The 22,534-nt window shown below is 35.5% G+C and overlaps 1 protein-coding gene across 1 annotated transcript; it reads left to right on the top strand.

The window, feature by feature from the left end:
* Nucleotides 1-8,372: 8,372 nt before the first annotated feature.
* LOC131835300 (olfactory receptor 4F3/4F16/4F29-like) lies at nucleotides 8,373-9,344 on the top strand. The gene has a single exon (XM_059179656.1). It carries the CDS (start codon nucleotides 8,373-8,375, stop codon nucleotides 9,342-9,344), a length of 972 nt encoding a protein of 323 aa, XP_059035639.1.
* Nucleotides 9,345-22,534: the final 13,190 nt, after the last annotated feature.

Raw genomic sequence — 22,534 nt, 5'->3', positions numbered from 1 at the left:
GAGAAGTCTGACTTATAACATTTAGGAAATAATTGTATTATATTTATGATTAGACTCTTGCTAATGTTTTACAACCAAGATTCATTAGAACAATAAGGAAATGGAAATGATGTATAGACAGTGAATAGGATCAGAGAACTACTAATATGTTAAAGGAGTTAAGGGGAAAAAAAAGACACCACTAATAACAAAAAATATTTGTGAAACTAATGTAACACTGGTGTCAACTATACTCAAAAAAAGATTTTAAGTATTTATTCTGGATATGATAAGATTAAGAAGAGGTATAAGAGTTAAAAAAATGATATAGCTGACTCATTGATCAGCAGATTTAGCTGATAGCTCATTTGACATTTTCCATGTGTATAAAAGATCAATATCTGGTGGTTAATAAGAGTTTCCATCTATACTGAGGATCCAACAAAAGTAATTGCTCCTAAATAATCATCTTAAGAACATTTTATCTGAGGGTTTGGAGAAGAGTAAAGAAAATCATTTAGGAAACACTCAAAAGGATGCTCAAAGTGGGTTTTAGAATTTACACATTTGCATATATTTAAAGTTAAGTTATGCACTGTGTTTAGACACATTCTGCCCTTGGCCTCTAAGCTTTGACATTTAACTCCTTTTATATGTTAATGACTCTAGTTAGAAGTCTTCCCCCCCCCCCAATTGTGCCCACAAAAGAATGCTCAGAAAGAGGAAAATTAAATAAGATGATCTACTTAGCTATCTGGAAGAGACTCTTTTAAAATAATATTATATTAGTATCATAGATTCTACTACCTATGCTCCTTTTCCTTTATGAATCTTTCTGTAAGTTCAATGAACAGAAATGTCTCTGGCCCCTGTACCAGGAATAACTTTTGATTTTTCTCATCCACTGTAAACCAGGTAGAAAAAAAAAAAATTAACCCATTTTTCCCCATGGAGTGACAATTCAAGGCTCCAATAATGTTCACACTGTTCTTTATCTACTACTTTCAGTTCTTCTCTGTTCTTTGTCTAAATATTCCTCTTTTTTCTTTCTTTCTTTCTTTCTTTTTTTTTTTTTAAAGATTTCATTTATTTATTTGACACAGAGAGAGAGAGAGAGAGACAGCAGGAGAGAGAACACAAACAGGGGGAGTGGAGAGGAGAAGCAGGCTTCCCACTGAGCAGGGATTCCGATGCAGGGCTAGATACTAGGACACTGGGATCATGACTTGAGCCAAAGGCAGAGGCTTAACGACTGATCCACACAGGCGCCACTTTTTTTGTCTTTTTAAAAATCGAAGTATAATTGACATGTAACAGTATATTAGTTTCAGGTGTACAACATAATGAAAATGCACAACTAGGAAATGGTGAACAGTATGAAGTGATGCAGAGAGATTTTAAGGATGAAGATGTAGCTACTCCAAGGTATTTAGTGATCTTCATGATGATAAGGGGAACAAAAGCAAGAGAATTGTACCTAAAATGAAGTCTCCTTACAACTTGTAGCCCACTGATAAGTCCCTGAGACATACAGGGTATAACACTCCTACAACTCCTTCAAGGATTTTCTTTAATGTTTGACCAATACAGCTTTGCTTTGGTTAGTGTAATTTCAATCTGATAACTGCAAACCTCCAGGATATGATAACAATCATCTTTCAACATGTGGCCCACTAACACATATATAAACAGTCTCATGAATAATGCTTTACTAAAACAATAAAGAATAACCTTAACTGGATAATAGCTGACCTTCCAAGGTCTTGGGGACCTTGCTTTCAGCATACACAAATTCCTTAAAGACTATGTTATTCCTAATCCTCACTACCTAAAAAGTATATAATCAGTTACTCCTCACGATCCCAGTGCAGCACTTTCTGCCCGATGGGTCCTATCCCTGAGCTATAATAAAAGCACATTTTTGTACAGACGATGTCTCAAGAATTATTTCTTGACCATTCCCTCAGTAGCCCCACAACAATGAGACCGGTTTAAAAGTCCAGGGGACAGCTGTCAGAATGCAGGGAGTTAAAGAGGAAGTCCTCTATAGGCAATAGATCACATAGTATTAAGGAGGAATAAATATTTCTTGCAAATAGAAGCATTCTAGAAAGATGGTATGGAGACAAATTATAGCAGTACCTTCTAAATTAGGATTTTGTACTTTCAGAGGCAATGAAAACCACTGAACATATTTTGGTGGTGCTAGGTACATAACCAAAGTGCTTAGAAAGAGTAATCTGTTGGCCATATTCAGGTTAGAAAGGGAGAGATGTGTTGTCCTGTATAGTAGGGTTTTGGTAAGGATTAGTGAAAACAAATAGAGGATTTGAGAAGAGCTGAGTGGATAAGATGCTTGTAATGTTATACTAGATCTGAAAGAAAAGCTGCATGGGGAGGAGAGAGATGATTATTAGCTTTATGGCAGTCATGTGAAATTCCACAAGCACAAGACTGATATATAAACATTTAGGTGACAGTGTTTAGTAGACAATGGGAAATATGACTATACTGTTTAGGATAGAATCAGGGAATGAGTGATACACCTATTTGGATTCAGCTAGCATTTGTACTGAAAGTATTAAGACCTTTCATATATGCTGCCTTTCCCACAGTGGTCAAGCTTTTGGGGAGGGTATAATTGGAATATAGAAGAAGCTGGTTAGGAGGAGACTAAGGCAAGATCTTAAACAATGTATCTAATGAACAGAGGACAAAAAAATGAGGGAGACAAGTGAGAATTAAGACTACCAGGAGAGGGGTGCCTAGGTGGCTCAATGGGTTAAAGCCTCTGCTTTCAGCTCAGGTCATGATCCCAGAGTCCTGGAATCAAACCCCGCATCGGGCTCTCTGCTCAGTCAGGAGCCTGCTTCCTCCTCTCTCTCTACCTCTCTGCCTACTTGTGATCTCTCTCTCTGTGTCAAATAAATATATAGAATCTTAAAAAAAAAAAAAAAAAAAGACTACCAGGAGAATTTAGTGAACCAAGGATGTTATAATAAATCATTATAGCTATCAGTTATTGAATTCTTGCTATGTGTTCTAAGATCTTTACTAAGCTCTTTATTCATGACAATTTTTGAGGCCAGACTATTATTACTTCAATTTAACAGACGAGTAAACTTAGACACAATAAGATTAAGTAAGTTATCTGAGGTCAGGGTGTAAGTGGGGCATAGGGGTGCAAGAGGACTTGACTCTGGGGGTCCTATTCAGACTATGTTTGGCCACTCACCACTGACAAAATCCAAAGGCAGAGGGATGAGAGCTTGCTGAAACAAGAAAGTAATTTGTTCAGTAAGGCCCGCACTGGGGAGATAGCAGACTAGCGTCCCAAAGCCTGTCTCAAAAGTGCTGAAAAAGCTTCTAGGTTTATGTAAGGAAAATGTGGGACAAAGGTCAGCGGGTACCCGCAGGTGGTCAGTAAAGATCCAGTGGATCATCCTCCTAAGGTCATTCATGCAAGGTCATGCTGGTATCAGGGTAGTCCCTGTTGCTTGAAGGGGGTGAATTTGGTTCCCATCAGGGGTTGCTTTGCCTGCAGGGTCTGTTGTCTAAATTCAGAGATAAGCTAGAAAGAATAATTTAATCAATTAGAAAGCACAGCTGTGTGGGGAGTGGGGGGTTGGGGGGTGAAAAAAGTACAGACTGAGGTCAACATGGAGGGAGTTGAAATCCTCTCTCAAGGGTTACTGGTAAGGCAAGTGGTGAAGGCAAGTTTAAACCCAGTAGTATGGTCTGTGATTGTTCACTTTATTTATTTTATTTTATTATATTTTATTTTGTGATTGTTCACTTTTAACCAATATTTTAGATCTGTCTCTCCAGAACAAGAAATATAGGAAGAAAATGAATGAACCAATTTAAATAAACTACCTAGTACCTAAATCTGTATATATAGAAAGATTAACAGGATTGGATATTTATTTTAAATTCCAGTTCTTTGTTATCTTGTAGAGAAAATTTCACTTGTCTTTAAGATCAACATTCACTGTGACAGAAAATATTTGGGATGAGATTAATTCATAGTTTGGAGCCTTAAAAAAATCAAATTAAAAAAATAAAACTCTCAAGTTGGCTTTTCTTTAATCACTTTATCGTAAAGCAATACATAAGAATATTGTAACTGAGAGTTACAATTTACTTCAAATGACCAATGGCATGATGTTTACTTACTTCAGATTTTTAGGCACTTTCTATTGTCAAGTTATTATTCCAACAACAATTAACAAGGAGTCTAACACTATGTATTAGGTGGCATTTACAACCCTGAGAGTTTAGAAGAGTAATAACAGTGCAAGATTAGACTGGATATATTGAGTAAATCTTGAAATCAGAGAGATTGGTATAGATGATTTCTGAAATTTCATCTCAGATATTAGAATTTATATGTATAAAGCATATATTAAGTATATGTGATATTAGACTGATGTTGGACACAAGAATGTTGTAAGAAGCAGATGCTAATTTCTTTTTTTGTTGTTTTTTTATTTTTTATTTTTTTTTATTTTTATTTTTTTAAGATTTTTATTTATTCATTTGTCAGAGAGAGAGAGGAGTGAAGAGAGAGGAGAGCGAGCACAGGCAGACAGAGCGGGACGCAGAGGAAGAGGGAGAAGCAGGCTCCCTGCCAAGCAAGGAGCCCGATGCGGGACTCGATCCCAGGACGCTGGGATCATGACCTGAGCTGAAGGCAGCTGCTTAACCAACTGAGCCACCCAGGCGTCCCATCTTTTTTTTTTTTTTTTTTTTTGTTTTTTGTTTTTTGTTTTTTTAAAGATTTTATTTATTTATCAGAGAGAGAGCGGGGGAGAGAGAGAGCACAGGCAGACAGAATGGCAGGCAGAGGCAGAGGGAGAAGCAGGCTCCCTGCTGAGCAAGGAGCCCGATGTGGGACTCGATCCCAGGACGCTGGGATCATGACCTGAGCCGAAGGCAGCTGCTTAACCAACTGAGCCACCCAGGCGTCCCTTTTTTTGTTGTTTTTAAAGATTGTATTTATTTATTTGACAGAGAGAGATCACAAGTAGGCAGAGAGGCAGGAGGGGGTGGGGGGGGAAGCAGGCTCCCTGCTCAGCAGAGAGCCCGATGTGGGGCTCGATCCCAGGACCCTGGGATCATGACCTGAGCAGAAGGCAGAGGCTTTAACCCACTGAGTCACCCAGGCGCCCCGTAGATGCTAATTTCAATAAAAAGTAATATTAATATGTAAAGGAATTCACTGGCAATAGTTTTGAGACTAGAAGGTTAGGGGCAATGGATACTTTAAAGAATATACAATAAAGATAATGAGATAGAAATCATGAAGGGAAACCAAACAGGGGGGATTGACTCAGGAGGCATAATATGTAAAATAATTAGAAGTTCAAGAAACACAAAAAGAAACTAATTTTATTTAAATGGGAGGGAGGAGGTAAGAAGTTGGGGAGAAAGGTATTTTAAAGTTCTTATCTTAATTGGTGTGGGGAAAGGCAGGGAGGAAATAAAACATATTGGTAGGGAAAATAGTTGGCATCATATTTTATTTATTTTTTATTTTTAAATTATTATTATTATTTTTGGTTGGGGGGGAAGGAGGGGCAGAGGGACAGGGGGAGAGAGAGAGTCTCAAGCGGGCTTCATGCCCCCTATGGAATCTGACATGGGGCTCCATCTCACAATCCTGAGATCATTAGCCAAGCTGAAATCAAGTTGGTAGCCTAACTGTCTGAGCCACCCAGATGCCCCATTGGCATCTTATTTTAAAATAGGAATAGAAAAATGGGGCACCTGCGTGGCTCAGTCAATTGGGAGTCTGCCTTCAGCTCAGGTCTTGATCCCAGGGTCCTTGGATCACGTCTCACATCGGGCTCCTTGCTCAATGGGAAGCCTGCTTCTCCCTCTCCCACTCCCCCTGCCTGTGTTCCCTCTGTCACTCTCTCTGTCAACTAAGTACATAAATAAATCTTTAAGAAAAAATAAAATAAGAATAGAGAAATGTATCACTAGAAAAGGGACAATAGACATGAAAAAGAAAAAGGAAAGTATAGTAGGATTTTCATGTTAATAAGGGGATGATGAAATGGATATGATTTTAACCAAACCAGCAAAAATTAAGTATGAAAAAGTTGTATCTTTCTGCTGGCGACATTATGATAAATCTAGAGAACCCAAGCTATTTCAGTAAAAAATTATTCACCCAATAACAGAAGGTAGTTAGGTGACTACACATATCAAAAGAAATAACTTTTTCCCATTCTAGCAAAAAGAACCTAGAAATGGAAGTGAGAAAAGATATTTCATTTATAATGCCAAGGAAAAAAGCTATAAAATACATAAGAATAATTTTAATAAAGAGAGCATAGAACATATGTAAAGAAAATGGCAAAATCATATTGAAGGAGATGAAACAAGGTTTGAACAAATGGATGGGGATTCCTCAGTGGTTCAGTCAGTTAAGCGTCTACCTTCAGCTCAGGTCATGATCCCAGAGTCCTGGGGTCAAGTTCTGTGTTGGGCTTCCTGCTCAGAGGGAGTCTGCTTCTCCTTTTCCCTCTGTTCCTCCCCTCCTGCTCATGCTTTCTCTCTCTCTCTCAAATAAATAAAATCTTAAAAAAAATGAACAAATGGGTGGCTATGTTCTTGAATGGAAAGACACTATCATAACCATGCTACTTCATTCAAAGTTAATATACAAACTTATTGCAACTCAAATCAGAAGTTCAATGGAATTTCGAAGGCATTGGAGAAAATGAATTTAAAATTTATATGCAACAATATATGTTTATGAATAGCCAAGGAAGTATGAAAAATAAGGACAATGAAGGAGGCATGTGCCGTGTCAGACATAGTGATGTAGTATTACCCTGAATTTCTTTTTTTTTCCTTTTTAAAGATTTTATTTATTAATTTGTCAGAGAAAGAGCACAAGCAGGGGGAGCAGCAGGCTGAGAGAGAAGCAGGTTCCTCGTTGAGTAAGGAGCCTGATGTGGGACTCCATCCCAGAACCCTGGGATCATGAGCTAAATCAAAGGCAAATGCTTAACCAACTGAACCACCCAGGCATCCAGTTACCCTGATATTTCTACAGAACGAGACAAATGTATCAGTAAAATCAAAATAAAGAATTCAGAAACAGATCCCCAAATATCTGATGATTAAGTGTAATGCAAAAAATAGTAGTTAAATTGAAAGAGGGAAGAATGGATCATTTAAAGCAGTGTCATTACTATTTTATTCACTGGAAGAAATTAAAAGTGAACTTATATTTTAAAATATGTATAAAAATAATAGAGCACTCTCTTAAATAGAAAACAAAAAAAAGCATTGAAAGAAAATCCAAGGGTGTACATGTATGATTCAGGAGCAAAGGAGATCTTAAAAGCAGTATGTTAAAAAAGTAATAGCTGTATTTAATCATTTAATAAAAACTTGGGGATAATGAAACAAAATTAATAGAGAAATGATAAAGAGAAAAGAGAAAACGAATGACAGAAAATGACAGAAAAGATAAAACAAATGGCAAATGTTTAATATCTGTAATATAAAAAGAGCATTTACAAATCTGTAAAAAAAAAAAAAGCACAGTAGGAAATAGGAAAAGGCATAAATAGGTACTTGACAGAAGTGCAGATTCAAACTGCAATAATGTTCAAATTTATTGGTTGTGAGGGAAATGAAAACCAGAATAACAGCGAGCTATCACTTTACACTCACTATTCTGGCAACAATTAAAGAAAGTATTGACATTTATTCTTATAGAAATATGTGTTATTCCAGCTTTTTTTGAAAGCTGTTGGACAACATTACTATTAAAAAATAACTTCTGGGAATCTGTGACACAGACAGGAAAGCATTAATACACAAAGATGTATATATATGGATAGTTATTTATAGCACTACCTGTAGGGGCCAATAAATTAGAAATAAGTTAAATGCTTATTGATAGAGAAATTGGTAAATAAATTATGGTCCATCCACACTGAATATTGGGTAGCCATTTAAAAGAATAAATTAGACCCTCTCTAGAGAGTTCTATGTGCCTTTCTGCACATTTCCATTCTGTGGCATATTTCAGTGTACAAATTAGGAAGTATGTCTATATCCTAATGTAGTTCCTTAAATTCATAGGTGAATTTGTTTACATTTTCCCTATTTTATTATACACTAAAGACCAAACTAAATTTGAGGCATATGATTAAATGATAACAAGTTGGAAAAAGTTTTGGTGCTGGCTCTCTGTGATTTTTATACTATGTAAACTCTATGTAACTGTGTACAATGGCTAAGCGATCTTTTGTTTTTGACATTTGTGTAACCCTTATTGCCAGGCTTCCCTTTTAATGTAAAAATCATGTATTTCTCCCTCTTATGCTCTGCAGGTATCTTCAGGATTGGCCTAGCACAAGAAGTTGATGGATGGAGGAAATCACTCTGTGGTGTCTGAATTTTTGTTGCTGGGACTCAGCAGTTCTTGGGAGATTCAGATTCTTCTTTTTTTGTTTTTTACTCTATTTTACATAGCAAGTATGCTAGGAAACCTTCTCATTGTGCTCACGATCATCTCAGACCATCACTTACATTCCCCCATGTACTTTTTGCTGGCTAATCTTTCCATCATCGATACAGGAGTTTCCAGCATTGCAAGCCCAAAGATGATTTATGATCTTTTCAGAAAACATAAAGTCATCTCCTTGACAGGGTGCATTACTCAGATGTTCTTTATTCACACAGTTGGGGGTACGGAGATGGTGTTGCTTATAGTAATGGCCTATGACCGATACATTGCTATCTGTAAGCCCCTCCACTACCTGACCATTATGAGCCTAAAAATGTGCATTTCTCTTTTGGCTGTTGCTTGGACCATTGGACTCATCCATTCTGTGGCCCAACTGGCTTTTGTTGTAAACTTGCCCTTTTGTGGTCCCAACAAAATGGACAGTTTTTATTGTGATTTTCCTCGGTTTATCAAACTTGCATGTATAGACACATATAGACTGGAATTTCTGGTCACGGCCAACAGTGGTTTCATCTCCATGGGCACTTTCTTCATCTTGATTGTGTCTTACATTTTCATCCTGGTCACAGTTCGCAAACACTCTTCAGGTGGTTCATCTAAGGCCCTCTCCACTCTCTCTGCTCACATCACTGTGGTGGTCTTTTTCTTTGGTCCTTGTATTATTGTCTACGTGTGGCCATTCCCTACATTACCCATAGATAAATTTTTAGCCATCTTTGATGCCCTTATCACTCCTTTTATGAATCCTATTATCTATACATTCAGAAATAAGGAGATGAAAATGGCAATGAGGAGACTATTTGGTAAGGTTCTAAGTTTCAGGAAGAGTTTTTTCATGACCAATCAAAGACATTCAGATTTGTCTTGACTATTCTTGGAAATTAATCTCTTTAATTAAACTTTTCATATTTTTTTCATTTTATTTAATAGTTTTAATATCCACTGCATTTTTGCAGAACAGAGTTAGAACAAGGACTCTGTTCTGATCTGGTCAGTTTTTCATAAGGACCCTTACCCTGTGGATCCTGGAAGTATTGAAAAAGAATGAATTCAGCCTTTAAATTAATGAAGTATCTTTCTTATTTATTATAGAAGAATATGAAATCTCACATACTGGGTACATTTTCAATTAAATTATCCAACAAAATGTTGGGTACTATTCTCTTTGGTAGTGATTCTCAAAGACGTATCTCTTCCAATCTATTTGTGTACTGATATTCATGCCCTCTGAGTTTCTCATGTTTATTATGCTTGGAGGAATACACAAATTGAAGACAGTTGCTTAGATAGCTTTCAGAATTTGAGGCTTCTAACTAGATTTGACTAGCCACACTCAAATTTAGATAATACTAGGGTTTTTTTTGATTAAAACCCCCCCCCATTTTTTTTTTTAAAGTGGGCCCCATGCCCAGCATGGAGTCCAATGTGGGGCTTGAACTCACAACCCTGAGATTAAGACCTGAGCTGAGATCAAAAGTTGGATGCTTAACCAACTGAGCCTCCCAGGTGCCTTAATACTGAGCTTTTAAAATTTAGTTGGGATTGGAAGGTGAAATTTGGGATAAATCACAGAGTGACAACTCAGGCAATTTTAATATTATTGCTTAATCCAATGTTTTGAAACAGAAGATGTAAATTCCTACACCACTCAGTATGTATCATAATTATATTTTACCCCAACTATTTCTTAAATCATTTTTATATGGTAAACAAAAATATGTGAAAATTAAAAGATTACAAATGGAGTGAATATTTTGGATCTAAGGATAGGCGGTACTGGTTTATAAATAAATAACTAAAATGCAAAACATTTCTGTATTATATGAATCAGGTTTATAACTATATAAATAGCAAATACAAAATATAGACATTACAAAAGAAAATTTATTACAAAGCTGTCTACAAATGAAGAGGTATATTAATGAACTGTCTATAATGAAGACATGTATTAAACTTTCCATGTGATAAAATGTATTATATATAATTACTTAAAAAATAAATATATTGTTCAGAAGTGGTATAAATAACTATCCAAAGACTATCTCCCTATTTTTTCTGTGTTGCCAAATAAATAGGAATGGGTATTGAATGAAGCCATTATTATTCATGTGTGTGCTAGGTGACTTGTTATGAATAAACAGTGGGAAGAGGCAGAGAGAAAGAGAAAGAAACAGACTCCCTACTGAAAAGGAATTCAGGGCTCATCCTACTGCAGTCTTTAATCCCATTCTCCTATTTTATCCATTTCACCCCCACCACCTCTCTGATCACCATCAGTTTGTTCTGTATAGTTAAGAGTCTGTTTCCTGGTTTGTCTGTCTCTCTTTTAAACATTTTTGTTTATTTCATCTAAGCTGTTGTGTTTACTGGCATAAATTTGTCCATAATATTCCTTATTCTTCTAAAATTTGTAGGGTCTGCAGTGATGTATCCCTTTTCATTCTTAATGTTAATAATTTTCTCTTTATTTTTTTTTTTCCCTGATCAGTTTGGTGAGAAGTTTATCAGTTCTGTTGAACTTTTTGAACACAAGCTTTTGATTTTATTGATTTTCTCCTTGTTTTTCTCTGTTCTATTTTATTAATAATACTTTTCTTTATTATTTCTTTTTTTAAAAGATTTTATTTATTTGACAAAGAGACACAGCAAAAGAGGGAACATAAGCAGTGGGAGAGGGAGAAGCAGGCTTCCCGCTGAGTAGGGAGCCTGATGTGGGGCTCGATTCTGGGATCCCACCATCATGACCTGAGCTGAAGGCAGACACATAAGGACTGAGCCATCTAGGCACCCCTTCTTTATTATTTTTGTTTACTGCTTACTCTGGGTTTATTATTATTTTTTAAAGATTTTATTTATCTATTAGAGAGAGAGAGCATGAACACGGGGAGGGGCAGAGGGAGAGGGAGAAACGGAATCCGCAATGAGCAGGGAGCCCAATGTGAGGTTTGATCGCAGGACCCACGATCATGACCTGAAATGAAGGCAGATGCTTAATCGACAGAGTCATCCAGGCACCCTGGTCATGGTTTTCTTATCTCACTAGTGATTGTTAGGATTGTTATGTCATTCTACTTACTGAAATGTTCACTTCAGGTATTTTTGTTTTTTATTTTTTCAGAATCTATATACAGAATTCTGTTGCAGTTCTATGCACTACTAATGAAATAGTAGAGAGGGAAATTAAGGAAAAATCCTATTTACAACCGCATCAAAAAATAAAATGCCTAGGAATAAATTTAGCTAAAGAGGTGAAAAACCTGTATTCTGGAAACTACAAGACATTGATGAAAGAAATCAAAGATGACACAAAGAAATGGAAAGATTCTCCTTGCTCATGGATTTGAAGAATTAATGTTGTTGAAATGGTCATACTACCTAAAACACTCTACAGAGTTGGTGAAATCTATATGAAAATATCAATGGTACTTTTCACAGAAATAGAGCAAAAAAAACCTCAAGATTTTTATGAAATCACAAAATACCCAAATAACCAAAACAATATTGAGAAAAAGGAACAAAGCTGGAGGTGTCACAATCTCCAGATTTCAAGATATACTACAAAAGCTGTAGTAATCAGAACTGTATGTTCCTGGCACAAAAATAGACAACAGACTTAAGAGCCCAGAAATAAGCCCACACATATATGGTCAAATAATCTATGATAAAGGAGGTAAAAATATGCAATGGGGAAAAGGCAGTCTCTTTAATAAATGGTGCTGGAAAAACAGGAAAACTACATGCAAATTTGTGCAGCCATTGTGGAAAACAGTATGGAGGTTCCTCATGAAGTCATTCTTGTTGGAACATTTACATTTCTTTATCTCTGAACTATTTATCATCTTTCTATTGAATTCTTGGTATTTGTCACTATTTTGGACAACTTTCATATATTAGATAAATATAAACTTTGTCATTTAAGTAGCAAATATTTTCCCATTGCTTATGGTGGTTTTGGCAATTTAAAGGTTCTTATTTTTATATTGTAAAATTTGGCTATCTTTTCTTTCTGCATTTGGATTTTGAGTTATAATTAGAAGTGTTTTCTCAGGTCATAGAGAAATTCACTCATGTTCCTTCTAATACCTGTGTGTCTTCATTTAAAAACATTTAAACCTCTGCATCATTTGGAAGTTAACTTAGCATAGTGTAAGAAATGGGACTAACATAACCACTTCTACATGTAGTTCTCTAGTTTCCTCAAGTCTTTTGTTAAAATGTCCATGTATTTTCCACTGATTTGAAAGGTCATCTTTAGTGGATACTAAATTTCCAATTGCAGTTGGGAATGTATCCATATTTTCTATTTGGTCCCATTAATCTGTCTATTCCTTTAGTTTTTATTTACAGAGGCTTTTAATATATTTTAATATCTCTTAGAGAGTCTTTCCTTCTCCTCCTCCCCATAAATTTCCCTTTCAAGATTACCTAACAATTCTTGTTTATTTTTGTCTTTCAGATGAAACTTATGATCAATTTATCTAGCTCGTGAAAAAAGCTTGATGATATCTGTATTGAGATCACATTACATTTAAGGATTTACTGAGGGAAAGTTGACAATCTTGTGTTTTTCTTTTAATTCTTTTTTAAAATCATGATTTTCTGTAGAAGCGTTTCCCACTTTAAAATTAAACTTTTAAATCTCACGGTCGTTTTTGTCTCCTCCTATCCCCAACTATCTATTAAACATTTAGAGGAAATGTAAAATTAAAATATGAGTGCTTCTAGAGCTGGTTGGAGGGAAAGATTTAATAAAAGAAATCCTTTCAAGTAAGTAGGCTCTCTTCTTCTTCTTCTTCTTCTTCTTCTTCTTTTTTTTTTTTTTTTTTGTATTTTATTTATTTTTTTGATGGAGAGAGAGAGCACAAGTAGAGGGAGAAGCAGACAGAGGGAGAAGCAGGCTCCCTGCTGAGCAAGGGAGCCCAGCATGGGGCTCGATCCCAGGACCCTGGGACCATAACCTGAGCCAAAGGCAGATGTTTAATGACTGAGCCACCCAGCCACCCCTTCTTATTTTTTAAATAAACATTCCCAGTGCTCATTATATCACATGCCCTCCTTAATGCCTGTCACCCGGTTACTCCATCTCCTCACCCCCTCCCCTAGCTACTCCTTTACTGATGAACATTTTCCCCAATCTTGTGTAATAACAAATATCTAAAAAAATAATTTTGTTTAATAAAACACATATTATGTCTCTAATGTCATAAGATACATAGCCCATTTTTTTTTTTTAGATTTATTCATTTATTTTAGAGTGAGAAAGAGAGAGAGTGGGAGGAGGGACAGAGAGAGAGAGAGAGAATCTCCTGCAGACTCTGCTGAGCATGGATCCCCACCTAAGGCTCAACCTCATGACCCTGCAATCATGACCTGAGCTGAAATCAAGAGTTGGATCCTTCACTAATTAAGCTACCCAGGCACCCATACATGGCTCATTTTTGAGTTTCTCAATTTTCACAAAGGCATCTCTGTATTTTTTCCCATTTTGTTTGTTATGTTATGAAGGATTAATTTTTTCAGGTTTTAGTTAATTTTTTGGCACTATTATTATTATTTGAAAGACTATATATTTTATAGTTGAATTTTATGAAATTTCCAAAATAGGCAAATCTATAAATATGGAAAATTTGTTAATGGTCATTAGGGGTTGGGGTGAAGGGAATAAGGATTGACTGATACTGGTTATAAGGTTTCTTTTGGGGATAATAAAAAATTAAAAAATTAGATTATGGTGACGGTTGCACAGCTCTATAAATATACTACAATAACATTGACTTATATACATTAAATGAGAAGAGTTTGTTGTATCTTAATTATATCTCTGTAAAGCTGAAAACAAAGAATTAAGTAAAAATAATGTTATTCTCAGAAGGAAATCTAAGATAATTTGTTACAACAGCCACTTTAAAAGGATAGTTAAAAAGTTGTTCAAGAGGCAAAAATAAAATGAGGATATCAGAACATCAAGACAGAAGAAAGAACAATAAAATGAATAAATATAAAGATCTATTTTTCTCCTTTTGACTTTTATGCTGAACATGTAAAATCAGTTTGCAAGTGTTCCCTCCTCTTCAATTTTTTCGGGGGAGAGTTTAAGGATTGACATTGATTTTGCAAATGCTTGATAGAATTCACAAGTAAAGCCATCAGGTCCTGGACTTTTCTTTGCAGGAGGTTTTTTTTTGTTTGTTTGTTTTTGTTATTTTTAAGATTTTATTTATTTATTTGACAGACAGAGATTATAAGTAGGCAGGTAGGCAGAAAGACAGGCAGAGAGAGTAGGGGAAGCAGGCTCCCCGCCAAGCAGAGAGCCCCATGTGGGGCTCAATCCAAGGACTCTGGGATCGTGATCCAAGCCGAAGGCAGAGGTTTCAACACACAGCCTCCCAGGCACCCCGTGAGAGGGTTTTGATGGCTAATGCAATCTCCTTACTCAAAATTAATCTGTTAAGATTTTTTTGTTTGTTTGTTTGTTTCTACATGGTTCAGTCTTGGTAAGCTATACATTTGTAGGGTTTTATCCATTTCTCCTAGGTTATCCAGTTTGTTTACATATAATCAATTGTTCACAGTAGTATTAAGATCATTTGAATTTTTGTGGAATCAGTTGTAATGTTTCCTCTTTCATTTATGATTTTATTTATCTGAATGGTCTTTCTTTCTTTCTTTTTTTTTTTCCCTTTCTTTCTTAGCCATGAGAAAGTTTTGTTAATTTTATTTGCTCAAAAAAAAAAAAAGCAAAAAAAAAAGCTCATAATTTCCTTCAGCTTTCCTACTTTTTTCCTGGTCTTTATTTCATTTTATTTCTGCTCCTGTCTTTTCTATTTCCTTCTTTCTGCATACTTTGGGCTTTGCTTGTTCCTTTTCTAGCTCCTTGAGGTGCAGAGTTAGGTTACTTTTTTGAGACTTTTTTCCCCTTAATGTAGTAATGTAAATTTCTGTCATAGAACTGCTTTTGTTGCATCCCATAAGTTCTGGGATGTTGTGTTTCTATTTTCATTTGTGTCAAGCTATGTTTTCATTTTCCTTTTGATTTTCTCTTTGATCCACTGGTTGTTCATGAGTCTGGCTTTATTCTTAAATTCAAATTTTCTTAGATTGTTATTAGAGTATGAAATTTATTGGGATATAATATATCATCACATACATGGTTTCCATGGGTACTTGAAATGAAGGAACAAGTTAAGTTTTTTTAAAGATTTTTATTTATTTGAGATAGAGAGCATGATATATGCATATCATGCTATCTCAAAAAAATAAAAAAAATATATGAGTAAAAGGGAGGGGAGGGGTAGAGGGAGAAGCAGACTCCTCATGGAGCAGGGAGCGTGATGTGGAACTCAATCCAAGGACTGTGGGATTACCACCCCACCTGAAGGCAGATGCTTAACCAACTGGACCACCCAGGTTCCTGGAATAAGTTTTTTAAGTTTCAGGATATGATGTTATTTAGATTTGCCTTATTATTTATATACATTAAATCTTTTATATCCTTACATATTTTTTGTTCATTTGATCCATAAAACAAGAGAAACCCAGAGTTATTTGGCCCACAGATATTCATTTATTCTTTTAAAAAAAAATTTTTTTTTTTATTTATTTATTTGACAGACAGAGATCACAAGTAGGCAGAGAGGCAGGCAGAGGAAGAGAGAAAGGGAAGCAGGCTCCCTGCTGAGCAGAGAGCCCGATGCGGGACTCGATCCCAGGACGCTGAGATCATGACCTGAGCCGAAGGCAGCGGCTTAACCCACTGAGCCACCCAGGCGCCCCTTCATTTATTCTTAATGTGTGGGTGCATGCGTGTGTGTGTGTGTGTATACTTTTTAATAAGTTTACTGACACATATCTAAATGACAGAAGATGTTAGTTAAGGATGCCTGGGTGGCCCAGTTGGTTAAGCAACTGACTTTGGCTCAGGTCATGATCCTGGAGTACCCTGATAGATTCCTATATTGGGTTCCCTGCTTGGTGGGTAGTCTGCTTCTTCCTCTGCCTCCTGCTCCTGCCTTCTGTCACAATTTGTCTCTCTCTCTCCAATAAGTAAGTAAATAAATAAATCTTTAAAAAATAAAGACATTAGTTGAAAGAAGTTTTGTATGTAGTGTAGTTGCAATGAGTTAAGCATATGGCTCTTTAAATATGCTTCTACACATAAGTTTACCAACACATATCTTTTTAAAAAAACTTTATTTAAATTTTAGTTAGTTGATATACAGTTTAATAATAGTTTCAGGAGTACAACTTAGTGATTCAACACTTCCATACAATACCCAATGCTCATCACAACAAGAGTCCTCCTTAATCTCTATCACCTATTTAACCCATCCCTGCCCACTCCTCCTTTGGTAACTGTCAGTTTATTCTCCGTAATTACCAGTCTGTTTCTTCATTTGCCCCCCTCTCTCTTTTTTCCCTTTGGATTATTTGCTTTGTTTCTTGACTTCCATATATAAATGAAATCAAGTTGTATATTCATTTTGAATTTTACATTATAATGATAACAGGTATAATCCAAAGTGAGTATAAAATAGGAATAGATATCTATGGACAAATAAGGTAGCTATTTCTTTTGTTTTGCTTTTGGTAAGTGAAGCTTGATGATTTTATTCTAGTGTCTGATGAAATTAATATATTTGATCATTTTTACTCCTCCCTCATTTTCACATCTAACTTATGTTATTTTAATTTTTTTTGTATTTATTTTGCATTATTAAATATACCTAATACCCATTACTAGAGTAATAATTAAAAATAATGTAATTTGATCCTCAATTCTGAAAGATAAGGGAATTATGCTAATGATAGTACTTTTTAAAAAAATATTTTATTTATTTATTTGACAAAGAGGGATCACAAGTAGGCAGAGAGGCAGGCAGAGAGAGAGAGGGGAGGAACAGGCTCCCTGCTGAGCAAAGAGCCCAATGTGGGACTTGATCCCAGCACCCTGAGATCATGACCTGAGCTGAAGGCAGAGGCTTAACCCACTGAGCCACCGAGGTGCCCAATAGTACTTTTTCTTTCCTTTACTTTTCCACCTTTTATTTGTACAATTTCTAGATGTCAAGTTAGTAATATTCACATCCTGCTGGTAATAATTGTCCCTACTTCTAATTTTAGCTTTAGTTCTATGATGAAATAAATTCAGTGTTTATTCTGGTTCACTGAAAGTTTGCCTTCTAATATTTTTACAATAATTTTTGTTTTACATTTTTCCTATTCAAAAATACTTTCCTGTTACCTTTATAATAGAAATCCAGGGTGACTGTATATGAAATTCTTCTTTACATGAGGTCTTTGTAAAGATTCTTTCAGTGTTTCCTTCCTTCCCTTCCTCTTTCTTTTCCCTTCCTTCCTGTCTCTCTCTCTCTTTTGATCTTTCTCTCTCCCTTCCTTCCTTCCTTCTCTCCGCCCCCACCTCCTTTCACCCTTCCTCCCTCTCCCTGCCTTTCTTCCTTTCCTTCCTTGCTTCCTTCCTGATGTTTTTCTGATGTTGAATGATGCTATGGCTGGTTTAATTAGTAAATAATTTAAATTATTTTTGGCTAGATGTCCAAATAATTTTTTTCAGTGATATCTTGTGTTGAACATTTTGTGTAAGGCTTTTTGTTTATTTCCTTGTTTTTTATTTTGGATGGATTGCACTATCAATCTGGAAAGTCAAGTCTTCTTTTATTTCTGCAAAGTTAAAAAAAAAAGATTTTATTTACTTATTTATTTAAAAGAGAAAGAGAAAAGGAGAAGGAAAGGAGGGGCAGAGGGAAAGGAAGAGAGAATCTCAAGCAGACTCTCTGCTCAGCAGACCTCTGAGAGTAGGATGCTTAACTGACTGAGCCACCCAGGCAGTACTCTGCCAAGCTTTTAAAATGATAGCTTTAAAGATGTGTTCTGTTTCATTTGTATTTTCTTTGGAACCCCAATTACGTGCATATTGAATCTTTCATATCTGTATCTTCCTTGCTTTTTAATCTCTTAGTGCATTTCCATTTCTTTGGGTTCTTGTCCTTATCTTTCTCTCTCCTTACTGTGTTTTCAGCAGCATTTGCTTTCCCTTGGTGTCTTTACAATTTTACCTATCTGTAAAAAATAATCTTTTCTACTATTTCTTTCTTGAGATAGGCCTTTTAAATTTAATGTCTTTCTGTTATTTTGTCATATCTTTTTGAGATTTTAAATTACTAATTATGTATCCTTTAAAAAAATAAAGTCAATCAATCCTGTAAGTTAAAAAATTCATGGTAAAATATTTGGTCCTAATTTTCATCTGCTCTGTGGCAATATTTTTCCGGGGTCTGTTCTTTGCCGTTTGTTTTCAAGGTTATTTTCTCTTTTTTAACTTTGTAGATCTTGCACTGGCTCTTTTTATTTCTAATTTCTTTAATTTTAATTTTTTTCTTTTAAAAGTTACCTCACACTTATTTAGTATTTTATAGCTTAGAAAGCATAAAGTTTGTCTATGGTAATCTTATACTCTTTTTTATTAAAAATTTTTAATTTGCTTTGTAGGAGTTTCACGTCAGTGAGCATATGGAATGGTGTTTCATTTGGTAGGATTTTTTTTTTTCTCATCAGATAATTCTTTTTTCTTCATTTGTGGGAAGCTTTTATTCCTCTTCACCTCTATAAGCCATTGGAGTTAGTCAGGTTATTATAGGGCTGTATAACACAAGAAGATCTTTTTTCCTCTCTCTCCTTAATACTGAACAGATATACTATTTCTTATAATTTGCATTTCTACTTCTATCATAAGTAGTAAAAAATTGCAGGATTGATTTTTACTTATTTTCTGAATTTTCTCTCTCAAGTTTTTAAGTCAGATGCAAAAAACCCTTGTATCTGATACTTTTCCTTTGATACTTATCTCCTTTTTTTGTACTCTCTTTCTCTTTCCCCTTAATCAATGAAAATACTACAGTTGCATATGACATAAGTTTTGGAACTGGAGGGGATTGTAGAAATCTTTTTCTAGAGCTTGCTCATTTTACAGTTGAGGAAATGACACTATAGAGATATGAAGTGAGTTATCTGAAGATATAAGGTGAGTTACTGGCCAGATTTGAATAGAATTGATTTCTCTTCTGATTCCTAATTCATAACCATAATATGGTTGTTTCTGACTTAAAAGTAGTATTTTTAATGTGAAGTTGTAGATCATATAGTAGAATATGTAGCTGAACATTCCCATACTATGGATTGTATGAGCAGAATAGAGCAAAGCATTGTAGAGCAGAGCAGATTTAAGAATAATTCACACACACACACACACACACACACACTAACCACTAACCTGGGAATTTCTCTGAAGGTTTCCTTTTTAACTGCCATGGCTCTTTGGCAGAGTTGAGGTTTTTTTTTTTTTTTTTTTAAAGATTTTATTTATTTATTTGACAGAGAGAGAGAGAGAGAGAGAGATCACAAGTAGGCAGAGAGGCAGGCAGAGAGAGAGAGGAGGAAACAGGCTTCCTGCTGAGCAGAGAGCCCGATGCGGGACTCGATCCCAGGACCCCGAGATCATGACCTCAGCCGAAGGCAGCGGCTTAACCCACTGAGCCACCCAGGTGCCCCGAGTTGAGTTTAACATAAATACAAGACAGTGTATCTTCCCATGTTCCTCGGGAATCCTTCTTTAGCCTTACTTACAAAGTAAATATTTCAAATTAAGTAAAAAAAATTGTGTTTTCTTAAATTTGGGGGGTCACTTTGTCCTCTCTTTGGTGACTCATTAATAGTTTCCTCTGTTGGTTTGCCAGGATTCTGAATGAAAATTCCCTTGAATAAATGAACTCATACTGGTGATCCCAAATCTCTGCAGTGTCATATGGTCAGTATTCTCCTGTGTACCAATTAGCCATATCTCTTAAAATAATAACATTTTTATAGTTATCTGTGGATGAAGTAATGTTAGTTTTAACCAGGGAATGTTAAATATGTTTAACTCTTTGGAAACAGTCACATGTTAGGTTTTTAAATGAGCGGGTGGGTGACAAATATAGAAATATCCAAGGGATACTGGTGTAAAATGTTTAAGTCCCCAAAGATTAGCATTGAATAGATTTTTCTGGTGACAAGATTGTTTTGTATAGAGATCAATAATATGTTATTTTGTACAATAGAAGCAGCTTCAGTTGAGCTTAATGAGCAAGAACGAATACAAATGAGAAGAAAAAGGACATGTAGTTAGAAACAGAAATTACCTTTTTTTCCTCCATTGGTATCTAAGTCTGAGAACAAAAAAAAAAAAAAAAAGATTTCAAATGGTTAAAGGTCATATTTTAAGAGGGAATAAAATATGACTTGGTTTAATCCTGGGCTTTATTTAATTTCTTTTTTTCTTTCTTTTTTTTTTTTTTTAATTTCTTGATATGGAGACAGGGCATCTTTGTTTTCTCTATTAATCAGACTGGCGAGATCTGGGTTTCTTCTATGGGAAGCTAAAAGGAGTCCATATAGATCAAGACAGAATGGGCCTGGAACTCAACCAGACTGCTCCGAGATGCAGGTATTATATAGATTTGCCTTCTCCCACCACGGTTATTTAAATAGAATGGAAAAATTATAGATGTGTTTGAAGTAGCTAAGAAGCCCAAGTGCTTTTGAACAGATGAGGACAACGCTTCATTTAGATCTGGCTAAGATGCTGACTGAAGAACATGGGACATCCAGAAAGGGACTAAGGTGTGTCACACGTCAGAAAATCATGAGAAAAGAGAAGTATTCTCTATATACTGGTTGAGAGGCAGATGAGGGAATCAATTTCAGTTCTATCACTTAATTGTTCTAATTTGTTGGTTTTATCTTGGTTTAGATTTCTTTCATTGCAAAGAAAGCGGATAATACCAACTTTATGGTTTTTATAAATATCAAACAACATTATGCATTTAAAGAAGTTATTATGATGTATAACATATGGTAGTCTGTGTTTTTGCTTTGATTTTGACTGTTATCATTACATTCATAAATAGTTCATCAAACATTGCTCCAGTTTGGGAGGTATTTCTTGATTATATATATATAATCCTGATTATATTTCCTTTTTTTAAAAAAAGTTTTATTTATTTGTTTGAGAGAGAGAGAGAGAGAGCAGGTGGAGGAGCAGAGGAAGAGGGAGACTCTCAAGCAGCCTCCCCACCAAGCATGGAACCTGATGCAGGGCTCAATCCCATGACCCTGAGATCATGTCCCCGGCTGAAACCAAGAGTTGGACGCTTAACAGACTAAGCCACCTAGGTGTCTCCCTGCTTATATTTCTTAATTATATTATATATTATATAAATTCTTTAAGCATACATATGAAGCTATCTAAATAAATTATATTCATATCTTAAAGCGTGGTGTAGGTTTCGATTTTTTTTAAAGATTTTATTATTGATTTGATGGGCATCTGGGTGGCCCAGTTGTTAAGTGTCTGCCTTCCACTCAGGTCATGATCCCTGGAGCCTTCTCCCTCTCCAGCTCCCTCGATGCCTGTGTTCCCTTTCTTGCTATCTCTCTGTCAAATAAATAAATAAATAAATAGATAAATTTTTTTTTAAAAAAGAAAGCTTATCACCTTTACAATACTTACTTAAAAAAAAGATTTTATTTATTAGAGACAGAGGGAGAGAGAGAGAGAGAGAAAGGATGAGCAGGGGAAAGGGCAGAGGGAAAGGGAGAAGCAGACTCCCCACTGAGCCAGGAGCCAATGCCAGCTGGATCCCCGGACCCTGGGATCATGACCTGAGCTGAAATCAGATGCTTAACCGACCGAGCCACCCAGGTGCCCCTAGGACTTGATTTCTCTCTAAGAAAGCTCCGATCACTCTAACTCTCAGTATCTTTATTGCTTCACAAATTCTATGATCATACTACTTATTTGACATTTATTATATAGTACTTTTTATTATTTATATTTTTGTGTATGAGCTAAAATGTAAAAGCCTTAAGGATAGTGGATATTTTATTAATTAAAAAAATTTAAATTAACATATAATGTATTATTTGTTTCAGGGTTACAGGTCTGTAATTCGTCGGTCTTACACAATTCACAGTGCTCACCATAGCACATACCCTCCCCAATGT

The sequence above is a fragment of the Mustela lutreola genome, chromosome 7, assembly GCF_030435805.1.
Source record: "Mustela lutreola isolate mMusLut2 chromosome 7, mMusLut2.pri, whole genome shotgun sequence".
NCBI lineage: Eukaryota > Metazoa > Chordata > Mammalia > Carnivora > Mustelidae > Mustela > Mustela lutreola.
The sequence above is the reverse complement of the archived record's forward strand: the minus strand, read 5'-3'. Positions and strand labels throughout refer to the sequence as shown.